General features: G+C 35.6%; 2 protein-coding genes across 5 annotated transcripts in view; both read right to left on the reverse strand.

Annotated features, from left to right (window-relative positions):
* Positions 1-2,328, reverse strand: part of hppy (happyhour) — a 32,889-nt gene extending 30,561 nt beyond the window's left edge. For all 3 annotated transcript variants that reach the window (XM_053764963.1, XM_053764962.1, XM_053764961.1), the window contains exon 1: positions 2,069-2,328. In XM_053764963.1, the coding sequence (XP_053620938.1) occupies positions 2,069-2,179 (111 nt within the window). In that variant the 5' untranslated portion in view covers positions 2,180-2,328. The remainder of the gene's footprint in view (positions 1-2,068) is intronic.
* A 6,091-nt stretch (positions 2,329-8,419) lies between these two features.
* LOC128681269 (ribosomal protein S6 kinase alpha-5-like) overlaps positions 8,420-25,752 on the reverse strand; it is a 72,471-nt gene continuing 55,138 nt past the window's right edge. For both annotated transcript variants that reach the window (XM_053765069.2, XM_053765070.2), the window contains exons 7-18: positions 19,826-19,998; positions 19,527-19,608; positions 18,404-18,566; positions 17,346-17,458; positions 16,578-16,697; positions 15,873-15,977; positions 15,190-15,363; positions 14,187-14,308; positions 13,075-13,174; positions 11,990-12,092; positions 11,346-11,485; positions 8,420-10,766 (exon numbers count right to left, since the gene is read on the reverse strand). In XM_053765069.2, coding sequence (XP_053621044.1) covers positions 9,846-10,766; positions 11,346-11,485; positions 11,990-12,092; positions 13,075-13,174; positions 14,187-14,308; positions 15,190-15,363; positions 15,873-15,977; positions 16,578-16,697; positions 17,346-17,458; positions 18,404-18,566; positions 19,527-19,608; positions 19,826-19,998 — 2,316 coding nt within the window. In that variant the 3' untranslated portion in view covers positions 8,420-9,845. The remainder of the gene's footprint in view (positions 10,767-11,345; positions 11,486-11,989; positions 12,093-13,074; positions 13,175-14,186; positions 14,309-15,189; positions 15,364-15,872; positions 15,978-16,577; positions 16,698-17,345; positions 17,459-18,403; positions 18,567-19,526; positions 19,609-19,825; positions 19,999-25,752) is intronic.

Consider the following 25,752-nt stretch of genomic DNA (forward strand, 5'->3'; position numbering starts at 1 on the left):
TCAAACTACATGTATGCGAAATTTCAAGAAGATTGGTTGAGTAGATAGAGTGTGAACAGGTAACAAACAAACTTACTTTCGCATTTAAAATATAAGTTGGGATATATTCAATGTGCCACAAAGTAAGTTTGAGACTTATGTTAAGGGATACAAACTCAAATATACTACCATCCTACTAATATTACAAATGCGAAAGTTTGTGAGCATATGATTGTTATGAAATATGGTAAACATGTAGAATATAACCTGGAATAACACATAGGGTATTTTTTATCCCCAAATTCCCAGCTGTGCAGCCCTGTGGTGTAGCAGTAGTAGTAGTAATAGTATTTTTTATAAATGTACATTTTAGATAAACATCAAAGACAAAAGATCATTTCCCACCTACCGACTTAATCCACACAAAATAACTCCTTAAACTTAGAAAAGTGCATATAACTAATTCTAAAACAGGCAAACATTTTCAGTTTGAAATATTCAACATCTTGTGTAATGGCCTAACCCACATTTCTGTAAAATATGCGAATATTCACCTTCATGGTAATTAACAATGCATTACTTTTGGACTTTCAATAGGTATGTTTACTTTCCTAATAACTCTTTTAGTAACTAAACCAGTGGTTAAGATTGCCCACCTGTGATTGAAAGATCTTATAAATAAATTTATATTTAAAAAATGGTAAGCCCTTCTGGCATAATAGGGAACACTGTTTGAATGAGTTTCTTTCTGCATTTCTTCTCAGAAGTGGTCATTCCGAAATGCTAGTAGTTTTTAGCTTTGGTAAACATAATTTAATTTAGAATATGACATGAAAAAGTGCCCGTGGAGGCCTAATTTCTGAATAAATGATTTGATTTTGATTGATTTTGATTTAGGTTAGAAACCAGATTTCGTCAAACAAATAAACAAAAATATGCATAAAGTCTATAAACTTTTTGTTTAGTTGCAGCAGTGGGATGCCTAATTTATTTCTCTTTAGGCTCTATTTGGCCAGTTTCTTCCTCAGCCAATGGACATCAAGACCCAAGGTCAGCATATCTACTTTTTCGTCTCTGCTTTAAATCGTCATTGACATCCCTAATTGTTATCGGCATGCAAATATCATCCTTGAAGATACCACAAGCCTAATTTATAGCTATAGGTGTATTACACTCATCAAATTCTGAATGTAAAATGTAATAATGTCACAAACCATTTGATTGTCAAAATGAAAGAAAAATATATGTGGTCACTGGTATCTAACGCATAACCTAAGGTGCATAAGGTACATAGAGACTAACATCTTTTGTTCTACCACTTTGGCTAAACATAATAAATACAAAAATTTTATTTTTTTAAGTTTCAATGTTGTTTCTATAAAATGTTAACTCTATGTTCGATTCCGCTACGTAATGCTACTGTACTGTCTCACAGCAGGTGTCATAGCCCTCAACTCAACGAAATAACAACATGTAACAAAGAGAGAGAGAATGTATGACATAGACATAAAGGAATATTATAAAAATGAACACCAACAATAAAGTCTACCATCACTTTTAGAATATGTCTGTCAGCTTTTTACATAACCAGTTGCTCTTATAGGTATTTAAATCGGATGCAGATGCAATGGAAGAATACAAATTTCAGTCAACTGGAGTTAATCGATATGATACTAATAACATACCTATGCATTTTGTTATTGTTTGTACATTCTTAGTCCCAGGTGATACTATTTGATATGTATAAATTGAGCACAACTGTGGCTTCATGATGATCAGAGTAAGCAGGTGCATTTGGCAAGGACAAAAAAAAAAACAAATGGGCGTGATCTATGACATTTTTTTAACAATGTTTCTGTAACCACGTGAACTAATTAATATAGTGAAATCGTTCAATTAAGCACTAAAATGAATACCATAAGATCCAAAAGACAAAAAAAATGACAATAATAGGTCGTTTATGGCGAAAGAATTGATACGAAATTTGATCAAAATCTTTGCTTTTTTTAACTTTGTATAGTATGAATAATCGTATAACGGTATAATTAAAGTTGAAGAGGAAGAATTCAAGAGTAGAAAATATCCGTACCTTGTAGACATCGCCATAAGTGCCAGATCCAATTCTTTGGACCAATTCGTACTCATCTTGGGGGTTCCTTCTTGATATATCGGAACTAAGGACACCACCACTATGCGCCATAATCACTATTAAACACTATCCTAATATTTATTTACACTTTCATCTCATTATTCACATAATTAATACCACAGAACATCGACAAATTGTATAGGTATTTTTTATATCACAAAAAAGTAAAAACTCGACATCTCCCACTGACATGACATCTGTCTGCCACACTGCCATCTTTGATGTTGCCATATATAAATAACTATTAACGGTAGTTGAAAAATCCTACTATAACTACCCCTATCACGTCACAATAAAAAAATGTGCATATCACGCCATCTATTATCGAATAGTTGAAAACTTTAAATTACCATACGACCATATGACCGATTTCAAAACGGGGCTACAACGGAAATACAAAATAATAAAAAAACGCCATCTAGTGAACAATAGCAAAAATTAGACAATTTGATTTCTTGAATTTGGCTGTTGCAGAATATATAGGTATTTATTATAGGTGGGTATTGTAAATAGTAAATTTACTGAAGTGCATCCGTAACATGCTTCGTTACGTTGCACGTTTCGGGATCGAAGAGGCAATCTCCGTGGCCTAATGGCTACGTCAAATCATGCCGGACTGTACTAGAAGTCCCGGGTTCGATCACCGGTCAGTTTACCTAATATGAAGTATCGTTAAGTTATATAGACTATAGTATCGTTGAGTTAGTATCCCATAACACAAGTCTCGAACTTACCCTGGGGCTAACTCAACCATTTATTTTTAAGTTTCTCTTAGCGTTGCTTCTCGGTAATCATTTGAGACTCTTTATTGAGACTTATTTTAAAGTACCTAAGGAACATTGGAACAACATAGCTTTGTACTGGTTGGTGATAGGTAACGAATAAAATTTTGGGGAATGAATTGGAAAGAGTGGCTCCAAAGTTACACTTCCTACATAAAATGTGTATAGTATTTGAGAATTATTATTTTATCTTTTTTATGTAGTTTTTTGTGTATGCACTTATCGACGGTACAGTATCATTTAGGATTTAAAGATTTGGGTTATAGACACTGCTGCATGGCAAAGTGGCGGGAGCTAATTGGTATCATTTGCGAGTTTGCGATTTAAAAAATGCTGGACAGGCTTTTTAGGACAGGTCTCCATTATAAGACGTACATCTATATGGCTGTGAAGCGTGGTCGGTGCACAAGCGGCACAAAAGGGAGTCACGGAGATGACAAAGCTCCGTTGGATGTGTGGTGTCGAACATGAAGACTGTCGCGCCGTCAAGGATGATATGCGTGCCAATGGTCTGACAACATACTGCTATTTTAATAATATAATATAGTTCGGTTATATTGAGGATCTGCTATTTTAATGATCTGAAATTATGCGAATAAAGGACAGAGAGTATATACAACCCACGGTACAACTAATATATACTATTTTTTTTTTTGCAATCACAAATTTATCTGAATAAACTATTATTAAAAAATTCAAATGTGAATTTCTTGAAGAACTTCGAAGGTATTGGTATTTCATTATCGTTATAAAAGTAAATGCGGTTTTGTGAGAATCATAATAAAACCAACTTTTAATGTTAAAATGGTATATTTATTACAATCCAATATCTCGGCCGGCATTCTCGTAACATTACAAAATTTGTTTCAACGCCGACTACAATAAACTTCTAACACGTTTTATTATAAAAAATTATATATCTTTTGGTACATTCCATTAAGTGCACTTTTACCACGCATTCAGTGACGTGAAGGCTCGCGATCTAGCTTTGGAAATTCAATTTCCTATAACTCGCGCCATTTTAGAAACAACTGTCAAAAATGTCGCCGTTTCCCTCACACACAAAGGAGTAAGCGAGACACATTAAAAGCGAATCGTTCCTCAAATGGCGCATTTGGGCTTCGCGACATCACACTAATCTGATTATATTAAAAATAAAACAATAAAATATTTAGCATGGCGTCCCAGTTCAGATTTATCGAATGTAGAGATTCACAATTTTGCCAATAGATGAATAAAATGTTTCTTTTTACTACAATCAGATTAGTTATGACATGCTAAGACCTATTATCCGTTAATCTCATTAACCCTTATCAATAGTTTACATTCAATTAAACATTTTGTGTATTTAATTGATGTAAACTTGATTTCCCAATCTAACGCAATTCTGAATATACAGCTTTTATATAATGCATTTTGAGTCACAATATATTTATTGATTTTATGTAACAGCGTTAGGTACATGGGCGAAGGTTTTCGTTAATATACATAACAAACTATCAGATATTTTTATTATTTCATTCATGTGTCATACACTTTTTACACAGCAATGTTTAGTAAAAATCTGATATTTCATTTTACACTTCTACCTGTCTCATTAATAAATCTTACGTGTGACAGAAATAGACGACGGATTCTTTCTATCTCTTTCACATGTAGCATTTGTAACGACAGGCACAGTCCTCTGCATAATAAAACAGATTTTTCTTTCATCACAAATATTAAACAAGCTGAACTAAATATGTATGTAGAATAAGATTTATATAGTTCGATCAATATTAACATGAAAACAATATTTCAACAAGCAATATTAATCAACGAGTCTATTAATATCTGACGAACGAAAAATCTTGTTTTATTCATTACTATTTGCTATAATTTCAAATGCGATAAATCTTTTTACATTTATCAAACTACACTCGCAATTTTTGGTACTCAAATAGAGGTAAACAATCTTGAAAATATATTTTATTAATATATACGCGATACAAATATTATAAACATATTAGTAATTTGTTATGTAATAAAACATATATTTCGCTGTCAGAAGGTCTAACGTTCATGCTATCTCGTTTTACCATATCGTGTAACAACGAGAGAACATGTGAACGCAATGACGTGCTTCGTTGTTTATGTTTCATGGTAGCCCCCCTAGATGTAAACATTTATTTGTATAGCGTTTATTAAAATAAATATACATGCCAAGATCATTAACATCAAGGACCAAAACAAAAGCGAGTATAATTATCACAATTTAACAGTTAAAGCACGATATTTACACATCATTTGATAACTTCATTAAGAATTAAATTACTATTTGAAATCCTTTCATATAGTTATGTATATATATGCAATTTTTAATGATATATCCGTGTGCTGAGTTTAATGAAGACATGTTTGGTTCGTAGCATTTTTACTAAATACAAAATCATACTGATACTTAAAATAAAAGGAATAATAGAAAGATTTGTGAGAAAATAATTGTAAGAACATTTTTTTTTAATATAGAAATAGTATATCAAGTATTCTAGAATTTATTCATTTTTATTATTCCATCAAAATTAGAAGTTTTTTTTTTAAGTTTCTTCGTGCAGTAAGTTTTAGAATAAGCATTTAAAGCCCGTCTTTTTTGACAATAAAGTTTTAACATTTCCAATTTCAAACCTATCTACGTATCTACAACATATATTAGTACAATTCTAGATACGCGTAGTTGGGCCTTCATGTTCAAAACCAGTCAGATATGATTTCTGTTTGATATTCACACATTTAACGATATAAATATATCTTGGCTATTTAGGGATTAATTATAATATAATATTAATTTGTAGCTCGAAAGATTATTCCTCGTATTCATAAAAAAAAATTAAGCACATTTTAAGCTAAAGTATGTTTTGTCACTATCACACCTTACAGACCTTAAACTCATTTTTTTAATGAATTAAACAGAATGAATATGAATGAATAGAAGAACATTTTACCCAGCAATTGTTTGGTGGGTTAAAAACTTAAGTCCGTGTTAACAAATCGAAAGTAAATATCGTAATAAACCCTAGTGCGTGTTTGCATTTCACTTCACACTATCGAATCGATTTTGACGCGGCGATCCAACCATCGTTGTTGTCTTTGCGTCACAATGGCGCACTGTTATTGGTTAGCTAAATCTCACGGCGAATCGACTCGAATGGTGTGATGTAAATATCAAAATCGCACAATGCATTTAGTAGGCCAAACATGAACATTTTTATTATCGTTACAGTAACCGTAATATTTGCTATGGTAAACCTACAAAGACATTATTTGATACTAAATATCATATTGCCAAAGCCGTATATGGCTATGAATATAATCTGACGAATGATTCAAAAGAAATGAAAACCAGCTTTAAGTTTAATTAAATAAGGTTAATTTTTAAGTGATACAATTCCGCTAGGAAACAGAGATACAGATAAAAAGCCTAAGACAGATGTTTCTTTTATTACATTCTCTTCTAGAAAAAGTGCTCAGTCCAGTCCTTAAAGATGGTTACCATAACTACAACAATAATTTTCCGTGTTCAGTGTACAGAGCAGTAATGATAAAATACAAAAATACTTTTTTCAACTTTTGACATCGTCAAGACACCAAAAGTTGACAGAAAAATCCTTAATACGTTGTAGCGTACTACAAATTGATCCAACTAAATACATAGCAGATATTTTGCTATGCATTTTTCTAATGATATAAGGCATAAACCCGTAGAATACTCAGCGTAGTATGTTCACACACATCGGCCTAAATCGCTGTTATCGACGACAATACAAAACTAAAGACGAGCTAGAGTAGCCGAATGAGATCTTCAATTACCATATAACTTCCCGGTTCATCGACATATCGAGTGTGTTATTGCTAACACTGGTGTCCGATTTTATTCAAGTCACCTAAAGGCATCTGACATGACTTACCGCCATCTAGTGGCAGGCAGTCGCATACACACTAGTGAACTAAACTGTCAACCAGTGTGCAGGTTTCCTCACGATGTTTTCCTTCACCGGAAGCAAGTGGTGGTCGATGAAAACTACTATATTTGTATCAGATTGGTATACAAACTCATGTTTGGCACGAGTAGGATACGAAACTGAGACCTTTCGATCCACAGGCGGGCGTCTTAACCATTACACTACCACCTCTTCGATTTATATCATACAAAGCGCGTTTTTTATTGTAGGAGCGAAACGAAAAATATGACGATGTGTCTCTGTCTACGTACGGCGTACAGTCAACAGCACATCGTCCTGCCCAAATTCATTACAAATTCGCCTCTATCTCCGCGGCATAAAGATCAGAGTGGGTAACTTGACTGTGTCGGCTGAATATTGTTTAGTTGTCTTAGGCTATCGACAAACAGTTCGCCGAACTTGGCGGTTTGGGCGTACATTGCTGCTTTCTCCTTTTGGTAAGTAAAAAGCTCACAAAGCAATGTACGTTTCGCGTTGACATCTGTCTGACTTCGGTTATGTAGTAGTTCAGTTTGTCGCTTTTGAAACAAAGAAAAACTAAAGGCAGTATTCCACTCAACCAATTATTAGTCCAATAGTTCATTTTTAGTAATATTACAGAGATATATAATATTGGACAAAATAAAAAATTACAATCGAATCTTTCTTTATCGCGGCATTATAGCCTCTAATGAAACTAGCACACGCGACGATTAAGATGCCTAATGTTCGATAAAAAATTTGGTAGAACTAATCAATGTTTGTCGATATGCCACGATCATGGCCGATGTATAGCGGACACAATGTCAAATCAAAGCGAAACCACGCCACTATAAAATAAACGTGTGAGATTTTAATCTTTTTAAAATACATATAGACAATTATATATATAATTCTTCCACCGATTTTGTACTAAACGCTATCCAATACTAAATATTTACAAGAAATAATAAAAAAAAAAACATATTTGGCAAAAGCGCTTTAAAAAAATTTTATTAGAGTGAAAAAAATTTTGACAAAAAAAGCAGTGAAATGATTTTATTTTTTACAAAAAAAAAAAAAACAAACAGCTTTGGCACTTTTACCATACGTAAATGTACATAATATATATATTATTATATATTTAAAACACATAACTTTTAAATTTGTGGAAGTTTACAATACCTAACAAACCAGTAATTTACAAATTTAAACTATTAAATGTATCATAACAAATATACACACACAAAGTAATGGAAAGAGATCCTATGTATGAACTTGTATCGAAATGAAAAGGGAAAAAAAACTACAGCAGAATTTGTAAAAAATATAAAGGAAAAATTTCAGTGAGAAAATCGCGAGATGTTACATTCGAAAACGCGCAAAATCATAAAAACTGTAATAATGGATTTGATTTCACTTTAAAAAATCAAAAAAATATATTAAAATTAATAATACATTTAAAATCCAACATTTCCCCTCCACTATTGAATATAAATCACGTTTATTGATTATACATAAAAAACCAGCAAGATTCGCACTAAAATAATTCCTTTTTTACTCTTTTCTATATCCGTCTATGACTACGTCCCTTTCTATCAATAAGAGTGACAAGGATAGCATGAATTGGAGACGCGATAATTTTTTATTTAATTACCTAAGTGCATTCACACCGAATTTAATTATAAATTAACCTAAATATGTCTAAAATTATTAACGTCAAAGGATCTATTACAACTAATGGTAATGAAAGGCGCGTAAAGATATGTTAAGCGTTTTTTTTAGCAGAATCACGTCTTATATTTGACGGGGTGGACAAATCCTCAGCGTTGGGCAACATTTGTCTATGACTCTATAAATCACATCTCTTGCTATTATCGCTGATATTTTACTAAACAATATATCTATAATTATACTAAGAATTGAATTTATAAATTTCTAAACCAAAATATTGTTATTTCGTAAATAGCAAGCGATTTATTGTTCGCGACTTCGTACGCGTGTATAAATTCCGTTTTGTCCCATTTCCGTGGGAACCTCGAGAATTTCTTTATCTCTTCAAGGTATATACCAAGTTTAAATTTGTACAGAATGATTCTATGTATTTATTTGGTCTAATACACGAACAGTCATGAGACAGCAAAATACATTTAAAAAAAAACAACAATAAAAACATCGATACGCGCCTTTAAGGATCTTAAAATTAATAGTAACATTAAATAAACGAATTAAAAAATAAAAACTTGTTAAACCGACCGTCTAGGTCGAACTAAAACGACCAACACTGACTAGACGTGGCATTCTTAATAACACAATATTCTAAAATCTGAAACTTGATGTTAATACATGCATAAAATTAACAATCGAAAATCAAATTTGACAAATTCTAGATTTGGACAGAATCGTTGCATCTATTTATCGAATGCCAAGTCCAGTGATTAAATAAAAGTAAAAGTCCAGTGATTTAATAAAGTCGTCGACTATTACAGGATATAACTTATAATGTCAATAAATAACTTTTTTTTCTCTTCCTTTTGCGCCACGCAATGAGCAAGTGTTCATTATTGCATCACTATCTGTCACATTGATTCAATTTTGACGCTGTGTGTAACATTAACAATTTATTTTCTTAAACTCGTGTTGAGAGAGATACAGCCTCATATACAGAAAATAATGTGCCGATGCGGACAGACAAACAGACAAAAACTGACATGTCGTTAATGCTTTTTTTAAAATCAACATTTTGTAACAACGGCGCAATTTTTTTTTACAGAAACAACATATCAGTCTTTCAGTCACAACATCAAAAACACATTAAGCTTTTCTATATGAATCCACACCCCAATACTCCATGAAATAATGTTTCTTCACTTCAAATTGGTTCGGTTAAAACTGCTATCACTATTGTATTTTTCTCACTTTTTTTAACATTACACATAACGCCATCTATCATCCGAAACGCACTCAAACAACACCACTTCACCTTCGATTCGCTCTCGACCGCGTAGCTCGGACGGGAGTCTTCTTAGCTTTCACCTCCACCTTTTTCTTAATACTCCTCTTCTTACTCGAACGATTGCTCTCGACGGAATTCATTCGCCGATCCGACTCGAATGAAAACGCCGGCACGACAGATTTGACTTGAGAGGGAGACAGACTGATCTCCAGTCTACGCCGTCTCGATCTAGTCATTCTGACGTTTGTGTCCGTGTCTATGGTTAGAATGGGTTTGGTTTTCTTCGCGCGCGCGATCTTCCTCACTTCAGTTTTGGACGCGCGGCCATTTTGTCCCTTCTCCCGCAGAACGGGTTTAGTTATCTCCTCGTGTTTCCTCTTCCTAGTAACTCGAGTGATTTTCTCATTTTCTATAGACTCTTTGGTTGGTCTGTCGTTATTACGTTTGCCATTCTCGACGCGACTCCGCAGCTCCCTACCAACGACCTCTTTCGTTTCCGCTTTTTCGGTTTTCGCGTCGACTTTCCTGCGTTTCCTTGGTACGGGCGATTTGGACTTTTTACTGCGCGTCGTTTTTGGGAACGCAACTTCGGTACCGTCTAAGCCTTGACTGCTTTCGACATAGATATAATCGTCCAATTTAGATCTAGATTTGGAATAAGTCTTTTCTACTGGTTTGACTGAAGGAATTTCGTCAATGTCAAATTGCGGTTCGCTGTTTTCCGTCGCAGGTGTGTCTTGGGTATTAGCTTTGATTAGCTCGACGTCATTCTCTATGGAATTCTTGTCCATTCTGTTTTTGAGGTTGTTTATGGTCTCCATAAGTGAGGTTTCCTTGGGTTCGTCGGTGTCGAGTGTGTCGGCGGAGGTCCCGGGTTCGGATTCGCTGGACTTCCGCTGTTTATTCTTGCTGCGTCGCTTGTATAGGTCGGCTTTGGTCATGTCCTGCGAATAGAAATATACAATTGAGTTTTGTGATTTAAATTCAATGTAATACAGTAAGCTCTCATAATGATGTCGTTAAAAAACGGACCATATGGATATCTGAAGCCTGCGGTCATTTAAATTTAAGTGGTGGACCGCCTGTGGATCGAAGTCGACCGAAGTTTCAGGTTCGTATTTTACTCGTGCAGTGGCACGAGTTTGTATACCAATTCGACTCATATATAGTAGTTTTTATCGACCACCACTTGCTTCTGGTGAAGGAAAACATCGTGAGGAAATTTGCCCACTGGTTGACTACTAGATGGCGGTAAGTAGTCGTGAAAATAGTCATGTCAGATGCCTTTAGGCGATTTGAATAAAATCTGACACCAGTGTTAGCGATAACACACTCGATCCGACGATTTAAATTTAATTTATAGTTTTATTTATGATAAATTGTGAACAATCCGAATGAAATTATTTATTTCAGACTGTGCACAGATACATAATTACAATAATTAGTATAGTAACAATGAACTACTGCAAGCTTTTAAAAAGACCCCTCGTGCGTATAGGGTAGGGAACAGAAGAGAGAAACACCTGCAGCCTGAAGCCTTGGTCGGCAGACAGCCGCAGAGCGAGCAGCAGCCGCGCGGCGCTGGGTCTCCGCGCCGGCTCCGCGCTCAGCAGCGACGACACCACGCGCTTGCTCTCGCAAGACACTGACCTCCATTCCGGCCCTGCAAATAAATGTGTCATCACGCCGCTCAGCTTTGGACCTAGCTCAATCTGTGTCATTTGTCCTAATATTTATTTTAATAACGCAAACACACACATGCTCATAAATATACAAATATAACACTACATATTATAATACCACTATATATTAAAAAAAAATTAGCCGCGTGTGGTTCTGCCCTAGAATAGGATCACTCCATATCCCCTCATGATGTCGTACGAGGCGACTAAGGAACACAAAGCCTAAAACAGCTGATAGGCGACGTCAGGCGGGGACCGTTTGTAAAATCATAGCCAAATCTTCCAAACTGACGCAATAAGGTCCCTTTTGATTCGAACGACCGTCAGCCGCCAATACTATTTGTACATTCATATAAAATTTTATCAGATAGTGGTGAAACACATCTGAAAAGATTTCAAGGTAAAAGAACATTAAGCCCAGGAAAATTCACCCGATTAAAACCACCGTTAAAAATGTGTATTTATATAAAATAATTGGAACTCACCATCCATACTAAATGCCCCGGTCCTAATCCTATCCATAAAAGCTGTGACCGGCTCTTTCTTAGACAGCGGCTGGAATGGCGCCTTCCCGCACAGCATACAGTACTGGAACAAACACATCGGTAACATTATACATGTGATAATAACCTGGTATGATTTAGATTCATTTATGGCAATGTCACAAGTGGTAATGTTAGATATTACATACATAATAAGTAAGTACAGGTAACGCCCTGCGAGGGCGCAGCAAACATTAGGGGCAGCTAGATGCCATTTACTTAAATATATGAAATTGTTTGTTAATTGTCATGCATTAAATTATTAAAATAATTAAAATTAATAAGATGAAGGGTCGAAGGTATCACCGGTCGATTTGATCTTCAAAGAACTCTGCGATACTGTAATAACATTTGTCCAAAAGAAAAACCTTGAGATGGTTATTAAATATGTGTGTATTTTTTTATATATTTTATATCATTTGGACTGTGGTTAAATATTTTTATTGCCATATGATGATGATTCTAAATCCTGATGAGGATTAGATGATATTTGGTACACGGGTAGAATATAATCTGGAATAACACGTAAGGTACCTTTTATCCCGAAATTCCCACTAAAGCTAGTCCCGGGTAATAATACTAATATTATAAATGCTAATGTATGTTTGTTATGGACGGATTGTTATAAAATTTGGTACACGGGTAGAATATAATCTGGAATAATGGGCACTTTATCCCGAAATTGCCACGGGAGTATAGCTCCGGAGCGCAGCTAGTATTATAAAAGCGAAAAAAAATTTGTTTCTTGCCTCTTCACGCTCTATTTACTCGACCAATCTTCAAACAACTGTTTCTAATATATATACATATATACTTTCATGAGTTATATATATAATACATACATATATAACTCATGCGTTATTGAGTGACTGACGTACAGACAACGCACAGCCGAAACTACTAGGCGTAGAAAGCTGAAATTTGGTGTGTAGGTGAGGTGTAGTTTAGGCGAGCACTAAGAAGGGATTTCCTTTCCTAAGAAGTATATAAATAATATATAATAATAGAAATAAAACACTCAAACTCACGAATATGACGCCCAGACTCCACATATCGACGCGAGCGCTGTATCCCGGAGCACTAGAGCTTCGCGCGCGAGACACCACTTCCGGCGCCGCGTACGGCAAACTGCAATACATATGGATAATTTAAAATAAAGCAAAAAATTAAAATTGGCAAATTCAAATCATTCAGACCTTCACAGGCACTTTTCACGTCAATGTTTTATATATTAAACAGTTAGTTCTCACAAGCTACAAACTACTGGCATTTCAGAACGACCACTGCTGAGAAGAAATGCCGAAGGAAACTCATTTGAACAGTGTTGGTCCCTATCATACCAGAAGGGCTCACCATTAATGTTTCTTACAATTTTTTTTCTAATAATATATTAAAGTACATAATGTACATAGTCAAAAAGTATATCAAAACAGGTTACGATTGTGATCAGAGTGCTGATTAAAAATATATACATTATTTGTATATTATATGTATATAATACATAAAAGACAATTTTATTTTTATTCGCGGAAAAATGCGATCGTTTCTTACATAATCACTACAAAAATGCTGAATCGTGTATCTTTCTGTTCAATATGAGATTTTTACCATACTTTTTGTGAGTGTTTCCTTCATAATCTAGGTTTCCAAATAAACCACTGTTTCCTATTGTACAAACTAAATATTCACAAATTAATTGCTACTGTAGTTGCGTAAAGTCCTACAATAAACTCTCTGTAGATATAAAAAAATAGAACTAAAACCGTTTAAAACTATACTTTGTAAAATGATAAATGTTTCTACAGTGTTCGGGAATTTTTAAATTGTAAATTGATATAGGTAGATAATATTTTACAATGGAATGAAATTATTTAAATCACTTTTTTTTAAATACAATTACGATATGGTTATTTATATTTGTATGCCAAATAGGCTGAATGTATGGAACCCATTTTAAAACACAAAACAACAATTTTGTACCCATTAAATACTTGCAATAAATACTTTATTTCTTTCTTTCTTAATTATAAATAACAAAAAATATTTGTAAAATACAAATATTTTATATCGGATAATATAACTTAAATAATAAGCCGTGAAAACAAATAATTTTTTGGACACTCTGCTAAAAAAAACTTACCTAAAACACGGTGTCATCATGCGGGCCCTGTCGTCTTCGGTGTGAGGGACCCGCTTCGCGAAACCGAAATCAACCACTTTGACCCTTGCCTCACTCAAGCGACTGCTTGTCAGGAGAATATTCTGTGGAGTATCAAAGATAATTATTAACTGTTTATCTTTGGGTCACATAACACATAAACAACGTTATTCTGTTTCATAGTCGTATTCCTCACGGCTGAGGGTCGTGGTCATTATGCGGAATGAAACACACAACTACTTTCTTGGTATTATTAATACATAGTAAATACTGAAACATTGTAATTCGATAAATAAATTAATTAAACAATGGAATGGTTTGCCGTCGTCTTTTCACAAGTTGATAATCAATTAATCAAGTGATAGTTGATGAAAACTATATAAAGATTGGTATATAATGTGTGGTACGAGTACCTGATTCGAACCTGGGACTTTTTGATCCACAGTTTTAACCATTGCGCCATTACCGTTTAAAATAAAATGATTTCAATAATAAAAATTTTGAAACTAGGTTGCATTTTACAAAAATGTATGAACATGACAAGTGTGTGGATTATTAGGACGGATGAAAAAATGTATAGTTTGGGATTGTAGATCACAACGAGTTAGCAGAGTATAATATAGATAACTAGGTTTAGATTATACAGGGTTACTGGTATCTAACGCATAACCTACCGAAGGTGCGTAAGGTACACAAAGACTAACATTTTTTGTTCTACCACTTTTGTCTAAACGTGATAAATAAAAATAAAAAAAATTAAAGTTTTAATGTCGTTTCTATAAAACGTTAACTCTATGTTCGATTCCGCTACATAAAGCTACTGTATTGTCTCATGTTACGAATCGCAAGAAAAAAAAAACTACGAATCACGAAAAGTCGTAGAATAAAAGTTGCTCGTTTTGATGTACCCGATTAAGTCTTTAGGAGGTTTTGCGTTTGATAGCAGTAACCCTGGTATATGTTATATAGGGAAGACAATATTGACCTCGGGCTTGAGGTCCCTGTGCACGACGCCGCGCGCATGCATGTGTCGCACGGCGAGCGCTAGCTGCGCCAGCACGCGCACGCTGGCGCGCTCACCCGCCCCCCCTCTAGCGTCTGCTATGTGTGCCGACAGCTCCCCGCCCGCCGCTAGCTCCGTCACTATGTACGTGAACGCCTGGTGGAGGCAACGATAACGATTGTAATCAATATATATATATGAACAAATCACTGAGTTAGCCCCAAAGTAAGTTCGAGACTTGTGTTATGGGATACTAACAGTCAACAGTACTATATTTTGATAAACATCCAAAACCCGGGACAATCAGAACAAAATTATTTTCCATCATGACCCGACCGGGGATCAAACCCGGGACCTCTCGGTTCAGAGACAAGCACTTCACCACTGCGCCACTGAGGCACCAAATTTTTCTATATTTGTGTTACAATTTTTCTATAAATATTTTGATTCGTCTTAAAGCCATTCCCAATTACTCCGTTGCACTCGATCATGTTGACGAATCAACTCAAAATAACACAAACATTGTATCGACTTTTAACGTAAGTCAGTGACAGAACCTATTAAAACAACGAAGCCGCAACGTGCTGGGTCGTCGAAATGGGGCATGAACCTCGCCATGTAACCACAAAAACACATAAATATCCTATATATTTATACCAACTCACCGAATCATGGAACACCTCATGTAAAGTGATGATGTAGGGACATCCCTGACACGCCTTCAGCAATTCTATCTCCTGCTTCACGTCTTTCTTCTGGGTTGAGATTATCTGAAAATAAAACGAAATAAGTCAACGAATTTTCTTACAAATACGTTATTTTTCACACAAGCTCACATTGTCGTCAATGAGATCTTAATTCATTGAAAAAAAAAAACAACATATCCGGGTTGTAAACCGTTGAGGAGTTCCCTCGTCGGGAGCTAATCCTGAGTACACCATCTGGTTAAGCTTATCATAATAATGCATTCAAATCAGAACTAAAGTGGAGCCAATTTAATCACATTTCACACTTTGTCAAAATTGATGAATGCAACCTCGTAAAGGAGAGCGCACATTTTATGTACCCATTTTAATTATATTTATTATTATTCCAATAAAAATAACTATATATTATGTCAAATGTGGCCCACAACGTTAAGTAAAATTCGCGAAAACGTAAACAGTATACTATTATTATAAAGAGGTGAGGTTGTATGTTTGAAGCGGGTAATCTCCGAAACTACCGAAGCGATTTCGAGAAATGCTTTCACCATTAGAAAGGTACATTATCCAAAATTACTACAGGCTATATTTTATCTCAAAATTCCCGCGGGAGCGAATCCCCGGGCAACATCTAATAATGATAATAAAGTAATGATAGTCACCGACCTTAACGGCATACTCTTTGCCGGTGGCCCTGTGAATACACTTTCTGCAGACCGAGTAGGAACCATCGCCCAGCAGTGGGGTGCTGAGGTCCACGGCGTATTTTTGGAAGAATGGGGAGTCCTGAACGGGAAAAAGTCTATTAAGTTTACACTTTTAAGACGATAAAAATATCGCAAATGACTAAGTGACTGGTTTGCAGAGACCAGCCGCCCTTTTCTCAGCTCCTATCACTCGTGTCTTAGGTCATATGAATTAACCTTCTTTGCCGCCTTACGATTGGTCGCCCCTGATATCTGACCGCCCTTAAGTTCAGTCCTATTGGGCTTCAGGGCAAATCCGCCACTGGACAAGCCGAAGATATGATGATCCGATAACCATGATAACCATCCCTTATCGAAAGCCATCGCCGGGCTTTCGATAAGGGATGGTTACAACAGAAATGGGAGGTTTTTCCAAAGACGATATCTTCGGAGCACGTCAAAGAAAATCTATACTATTATCACAAAGAGGTAAGCTTTTGTGAGTTTGTATGTTTGAGGCGGGTAATATCCGAAACTACCGAACCGATTTCAAAAATTCTTTCACTACTATAAAGGTACATTATCCAAGATTGCTTTAGGCTATATTTTATCTCAAAATTACCACGGGGGCGAAGCCCCGGGCAACATCTAGTACCTAAATAAAATTACAGTTTAGGTATTATTTTTAAGACGTGGAAGGAATGAAAGAATAATCCATTATTGTCAATAAACATGTAGTGTAACATACTTTGGCAACCCATCCTTTGAGTTTGTCGTGCTTCTGCCCGGTGGCCTGCATCCAAATCTGGTCCGATATGATGTTCTCCGAGAACAGTATACTCGGCGCGACGTACGAGTAACCTGCAGAAGATTATGTTATGAATTAATGAAATAATTTTGAAATATAGTGGTCATCATGATCAAATAGTAGTTTCTGGTTTCAGTTTTCGAATAGTGGATCAATTGGTAATAGTTTGACAAGACAGTGTGGTTTCCGCCCTAGGATAGCACGACAACATAGCCCTCTCGTGTTTGCTGTACGAATGAGAAACACACAACCATGGTACCTGATAATTAACAACATCATTCGACTGAGGAAGGAACCAGGAAAACGCTCAGATAAGAGTTGATTCTTAACATAGATGTATTAGAATCTTAGGGGCATGTGAGGCGTCAGCATCCATGAATTCATCAACCAAGTTGTTACATAGTGATGATGAAGATATAATAATGATGTATTATTGCTAGAACTGAAGATATTACTGGAACTAAGGAGTTCCTTAGCGAGTGATATTGTCCTAGTATTGTGGTCACGGTACCTTCAAGGTACCAGGGAGCCATACCTTACCAAGAGCTTATCATGATGTTTAGGCGGCTGAATCGGTGGGCGGCATCCTCGTGAACTCATCAGCGAAGCTCGTGGCTCGTGTCATTTTAAAGTGAAGTATCATCACTCATCACTCATTTTACCATTTCCAATTTCAGGACAACATACCTCGTCAAAAAATAACACGACCCGCATAATATTGAAGTACCAGAGCGTGACAACTTACCAAGAAAGTAATTTCCTTAAGAATTCTTCACATCAAGGTACCAGGGCGTTATAACTTACCAAAAAACAGCTTACCAAGATGTTTAGGCCGTTAGGCCTGAGCCGGCGAGTCAGTGGGCAAAATCGTCGTGAACTCATCAGCAAAATTGCTCGTGTCATTGTTAATTTTACCATTTCGAATTTCGCAAAAGTACCAGGACCAATAACACAACACGTCTCGCTTAATATTGAAGTACCAGGGCGTTATAACTTACCAAGAAACAGCTTATCATGGTGTTTGGGCGCTTGAGCCGGCGAATCGGTGGGCGGCATCCTCGTGAACTCATCAGCGAAGTTGCTGGTGTCGGTCGGGTGGGACAGCTGCGGCACGAACGGAGCCGGAATCTCACGACGGGCCACCGCTTCCCAGTCGAGGTTCTGATGGCGGAAATGTTGTGATATTATTGAGTTTTTGTATCGTTACAGTAATCTAGCAATCCATGTAAATTTTTTTATTAATAATTTGAGCTGAGAGAAGCAGAAAAGGGGAGGCCTTTGGCCGGCAGTGGCATACAGAATCCTTCAAATTCAAATTTATTTGCATATTATATAAAACAAAGTCCTCTGCCGCGTCTGTTTGTCTGTTCGCGATAAACTCAAAAACTACTGCACGGATTTTCACGCTGTTTTTACCAATATAGATAGTGTGGTTCCTGAGAACGGTTTAGATGTATAATTTATTATGTTTTTACCCGAGCGAAGCCGGGACGGGCCGCTAGTAAGTTTATTAAAAAAAAACAATAAAGTTTGACTTCAATCTAGTCCGATGGGAGGATCACTACATGCAAGCTCAAAAAATGCCTATTCACGCCTTAATATTATAATTCGAAAGTCTGTATGTCTTTCTCTCTGTTACACCTTCACGGCTAAACCGCTGGGCCGATTTTGATGAAATTTGGAATAGATTAGTTAATTACCCGAGGTCAAACACAGGTTCAATCAAAAACAGCTCATCAATCACCAATATTTAACTCGCGGTAGCCAACCGACAGACAACGCAGTTTAAACAACTAAGCGTACAAATCTGAAATTTGGTATTTAGGTTCATTAAGGACTAAGAGAGTATTTCTAGAATTCCCCTTAGATGACTAAAAAGTGAAAGAAACCACCAATTTTCCCTAGGTTTACCGTGATCATTATTTTGCAATTAATTTTTTCAAGCAAAATCTATTCTTACGTACGTTAGCAATGGGATTTTCAGATTCTACGAATTTCTAACAAAAGTGAAGCATATTTCGATAGTAATTAAAGCATATTTGAATAGTAAGTTAAAGCATATTTCGTTAGGATTATGTAGTGTTGAAATGTCATCAACTGACCTTGGAACGAAGACCAAACCTGGAAAAATGGATGCCTCTTGAGTTCCTCAGCGTCATCATCGCCCCCGCCGAGTCTGCGCCGCGGGTCTTTTACTAGGAGTCTGAAAAGAGGAGGAGACTTGGTGAGAAACAAATATTTTTAACTTTTGTTGTACCATCAATAACACATCATGCAAGCTCGTTAACTTTCAATAATTGGCATCCTAATGCCTAAATGATCAGTCCAGGCTACTGAACTGAGCGTTTAGGCATGAAAAATGACTGCATCGTCTACTGAAAAGACCGCACGGTCTACTGAAATACCGACTAAAAACTCACTTTTTGATGAAATCCTGGACTTCTGGACTAACTTCGGTGGGTACGGGATAGCTGCATCGCACTATTCTTTTGGTGATCTCTTGCTGTGTGTTCTTCTCGCCTTCCACGGTGAAGGGAGACGCGCCGGTGAGGAGTTCGTAGGTTAGAACGCCGACTGACCACCAGTCTACTGCCTGTGGACAAGAGAGAGAGATTATGTAAATACGCTGTTCCAAACTCAAATACAAAAATCTTTAATTGAAAATTATATTTGATATTTTCATTTTTTTATTAAACCCATTTTTTATTAATTATTTTAGATTTTAGATATGCACAAAATCAACTCTATAATGAAACGACGAGTGTCGTGACGTAAAATCTATGGCGTAGATAAAAATGGATGCCTGCTCCATCGACAAGGACGTTATTAAATGCTTTATGATAATGTTCCACACAAATAATAATCATCAAACATCTTACTAATATTATAAATGCGAAAGTTTTTGAGGATTTGTGTGTATATGTTTATTACCCTTTCACGCAAAATCTACTGGATGGATTGTTATGAAATTTGCTACACGGTTAGAATATAAACTTGAATAATACATAAGGTACATTCTATCCCAACATTCGCACGAGAGCGACGCTCCGGGGCGCAGCTAGTATTATTGTAAAAATAATAAATATGAATGTTTATGTGTGCGTGTTAATGTTTGATAATACCAACACTCAAGAATAGCACATAGGATATTTCTTCATCATCCCGAAATTCACACGGGGGGAAGCCCCGACAATGAATTGCCGAGAGAATTGCGGACATTAAGTGTTTTTTAAATAAACTTTTTTTTTTTTAAAAACTTAAAAGCTTAGCGATAACTTTATTATTATTACAAATAATAATTATTCTTAACTTCATGTTCTGATTCTTAAACGTCGTTTAGCGACATCTTGTAATACCATGTTTTTAGCGAACTAAGTTGAAGATTTAGATCCACGATTAAGGGAAAATGTCACTTGTTTTTTTTCATTTATAAGTCAGATGCCAACGCAATAAAAGTACACATTTCCGCTAGTTAATATACCAAACTCTTCCACAGCCAATAAATAAAATATGATACATATTTCTTTTCCATAATAATCGATAAAACACAAGATAATGTGTTGCGTTTTCACCTTGGCCGGCCGAGAAGACCCGAGTTCAGCCGAACCCGCCCGACGTCGCTTCCGCAAGCCTTGGCGACCGATCTAGACACCTAGATCGGTCGTAAACAACGTTGATTTTCCAACACGCATTTAGAGAGAAATTATGCGGTAATTTATTAACCCTTAAAAAGACTCTAATACAGGAAATATCCTAGAGTTTAAAAGCATTTAAACAGCCCTATAAGGTGTTTATAACAGCTATTGGAAATAAATAAATAAACATCACTTATTTTAAGTCAGTTCCGCAAAGAATCAACATTTGGAAATGTCAAAGAAAGGATAGGTTTTTTTATCTCACCTCTTAGAGAAGTCTGAGATTGCACATAAGCAAGCGATGGAGAAGACAGTTCAATCAAGCACACACTTATCAAATAAGTTAATGGCATTTTTGACACAAGTATTTATGACATAACAAAAAAGAGTTCCCTCGTCGGGAGCCGGGGTGCACGGCAATATATTATTTTCAAGTCATGCATATAAAAATAATATATTGCCATCCAAAATAAACGTGTATACAAAATTTCTACTCAATAGATTGAAGCTCTAAAAATTGAGTTGCAAAATTCCAAAAAAAGATCAAAAGGAGTTGTAAATATTACATTTTGGTACAAGAATTATTTTCGACTGAAAACTTTCATCTAGGTCGTAGATAAAATTTAAAAAACGAAAATGTGTTTCATGTCTCAGTTAATTATTTAGCAAAACATTAACAGGTACACTCAACAGCACATCAACCTACCCAAATTCACTCAACTCACCTCTATTACTGCGGCATAGAGGTTCATGCAGGGTAACTTGATGTGCTGTTGACTGTACCTACTTTAAAGTTTCAAAATTAGGAATTCGAAATTGTATGTAACTTTTAAAACTAATAAAAACAACTTATTAAAAAAATATATATATATTTTTTATATATTTACAAAAATGCCAGAACCTGCAATTCGTTACCTTAAGGTAGTTTAGTTTTAATTTATTTTAGCTGTATATAGTAGCTTAGGTTAAAATAAATAAGTGTATATTTAGTTTAATAAATTCTATATGATGTATACTGCTAGCTAAATAAATTTTTAAATTGATTATTTTTTAAAATATGTAAATACTAGCTGGGCCCCGTGCTTCGCTCCCTCGGGAATTTCGTGATAAAAAGTACCCTATGTGTTATTCCAAGTTATATTCTACACGTGTACCAAAGATTAACAAATATAAACAAAATAAAACACAAGTTACGTATAGTTAATTAGAATAAGTGTCAACCTTCATATTTTCATTTACAGTACCCATCAGTAATTTCGAAATTTCATCACGACTTAGTGACAATATTCAAATTAGTCTTTATTCCTATACGGATAAGGTGCAGAATCACGTGTCGTTTTGCCGGAATTCGAACCTTGAACGTGATAGGAGCGAGGTCGACCCGGTGCGGAAGGTTGACTATGCATACAATAATAATCTTTAAATAAATCCATCTAACAAACGTTTTGTATGACGTTTATTATGATATTAAGGTTGAGATTTGCACAGCAACAGTACGTATGTCGCGAAGATTTTGGGTAATTTTAATAGCTGTCAGTGCTGGTTTTAGGACGCCGACTGCCCTGGACGAAATTTCTACGGCGCGCCCTAAAGAGTGTAATTCACAAAACGCGCGGTTTTTTTCTAACAAGCGAACTAAAAAGTAAGTTTTTTACACTTTTTTGACAAATTTCAATGACAATAGAGAGATCTATTTACATTAGTGTTGCATGCGTGAAAAAAATCAAAGCCACGGAGTAAAGCGTTACGTTATCACGGGTGCGCGGCCGCAGAGGTCGAAACGCTCTTTTGTATGCAACGAACTAGGGACCGAATCTCAGAATCAAAGTTGATTTTATACATTTTCTCAATTTATCTTCCAAGTTTGCGCCTCTGTCCTGTACAATAATGCCCGCCCTTGAAGCTGTCATAATTTCGCATAGAACAGTGTGTTAAATGGACATTCGTTTTGCAAAAGCGTGAATTTTTCGTGGTTATGAAGTTCATTTTCTTTTGTTTGTAAAATGGTATGAATATTCAAAATTTCTGTCGTGTATATATTAGAAGTTGATTATTCAAAAGATTTACGAAAATACGTACTCAAATAGCGCTGTCTCTCTCTAAAAATACATTTAAATAAGAAAATAATACTTTCTGTCCACAAAAATGTCATTTTTGACACAAGCTTTTATTGTTGTCAGAGAGATCTTATTGCATTCGACAACAAAATCATATTCGTGTATACCGTTGAGGAATTTCCTCATCGGGAGCTGTTACTGGGTGCACAGTCAGGGCATGCTTATCATAATAATGCATTCAATCATGAAAAAAATACAGCTCAATCGCTTGCAGATATCTGCTTCAAAATTGAGTTAAATAATTCCATTCGAACTTACCTACATACATTGCAAGTGAAGAATTAGTTAGCTACTTCAATGTTATAAAACATTTTGTTTTCAATGTAACGCAAAATGTAACTTTAGAGGTCAATGATTTATTTGATTTAAAACTATGTGTTAACAAGTTAGTGAGATAGGTCAAGATCAAGACTTATCTTTTTCAATGTAATAAAAATATATTTTATGTGTTCAGCCTCAGCCTACATGTTCGAATTTAGTTTATTCGACACGGCCATGATAATTGTGTTAGATGCAGCCGGCGACTTCGTCTGAGTTACTATATTTTCACTACTCCTTTCGTGTGGATTGTGGTGGAAAAACAAAAGAAAGAAAACTAAATAAAACCCAGTCTATCTCTAGTCGTTTTCTTTGTCTACCGTAGTGGATCTCTCTCTCATCTCAGAGTTTCACGGTTGCTCCGTATATCCGTATATCTGTGTCTGTAAATATCACGTCTATCACACATTAAACGTGGCGTATCTCCTCCAAATCATTGCATTGTGTGTTATATCAACATGTCCGACCGTTTGGCGGTTATCGAGCCAGTTTATCGATTTCCGCATGCCTGCCGAATACGAGAGATCGATAAATCGATATGGACTCGATTGTGATCTGATTTGTCGTCTTTTAATTAGCACTTCTATCTTCCGTTCGTATCAAATGTGTTATTTAAACACTTATGTCAGGTTTTATTCAAGTCGAAACAGCCGTAATATTTTAAAATTTATATTTGACGTACGATAAGTTTAATACCCGTTTTAGTACTCTCATACAGTTGTGCAAAGCGAAAGTTTAAATGTTATTAGGGTACTAATAGTTACATATATCTAGAAAATTTTAAATTATTATAAAACTTCATCCTTCAACACCGACCTATGAACCGGAAAAAATATTGTCAAAAGAAAAAAGAAATAAAAACTCAGTCTTAAACAAAAACTGGCCGAAAACAAAATAATAAAAACCTTACAATTTCACGGAAAAACTTGAAATAAAAGATCAAAAAGCTGGCGCAAAATAAAATAAATTCCCGCGCAAAAAAAGGAAAAATAAACGTCACGTGACCCCCTGCGGGCGACATGAGCCACGTGAGTCGAGGCACGTTGCATCCACCGCTTCCACGGCCACCGATCGCCATATTACTTATACAGTGCAGGTAGCTATTACATCGATTTATTGTTACGAAACTGTGCGCGAGTTTCATTGAGATTTTTTATGAATGAGTTAGTTTGGGCTCAGTGTATCGACCTAAAATCGACCACCAGATTGACACACTTTTTGTATATTGTATTGATCCCATTGGAACATACATATATTAACACAACATTTTCATGTTCATATGAGACACAGATTAGGGATTTCCACTTGCCGCGATTCTCACAAATCTCACCCGCTTCCTATATGCTCTTCATCTTCACGCATGTACGGCGGTAATGTTGCTCCTACTATTTCCACTATGTCCCCATAAGAAGGCCCCAAGGGTACAATTAGTTGACTTTCACGTTGTTCGTGGTCTATTTTGTATGTTTGGTCTGCTTTCCCAAACTGTGTACTTTTTTCTCAATATCGTCTATATTGATAAAAATCAATGGCTGATGACAGAATTAGATGGAAAATTCTCCACCGACAAGAACAAAGTTCTTAAATTAATTGATGATGATAAAGGTGATTGAAGTTCTTTTTTTCATATCCTATGACTTGTATATTTCGGCCTATACGGCTTACAGTTTAAATATGCAATAAACAATTTAAACATTCTTAATTAGCCAATAATAAAGTCCAATTTCATTTGTCAGAACGTACAGGCATTTAATGTAAATTCGAGTACATCTAAAAATAATTTTGTCGTTTGGACCATCAACGCGTCTGGTAGTCACGCGTGGGCAGGGCCTGAAATATTCGTTATAATAATTGAAATAAGTTGTTGGAGACAGCCCTAACGATTGTGACGTCCTTCACGTGCGTCTGACTGGGGCAGACAATAAAAAAATGTCCCTGAATTAATAAAAAATATATGACAAATTTAGTAATGAAGTGCTAATTGCTTAAACAACGATGTTGATATTTTAAATTTGTTAAATAGAAATCACCGATCGCCGTTAGCGAAAATTGTTAACAAGTGGGGGAAAAGGATGGCGTATAGTATAAAGTAAGAGAGGACTATCCTCCTGTTGCGGATGAATTCCTGTGATGACGAAGCATGTTGCTAAACAAAATCTGGAAATACGCCTTACCTTGTAGGCATGTGCTACAAACTACTTCTTGAACGGAAGTCATTGTTTATTCATACATGATTTCGATGGATTTCATCATTCAATTATTTTCAAATTTTATCAA

This window comes from Plodia interpunctella, chromosome 26, assembly GCF_027563975.2.
Source record: "Plodia interpunctella isolate USDA-ARS_2022_Savannah chromosome 26, ilPloInte3.2, whole genome shotgun sequence".
NCBI lineage: Eukaryota > Metazoa > Arthropoda > Insecta > Lepidoptera > Pyralidae > Plodia > Plodia interpunctella.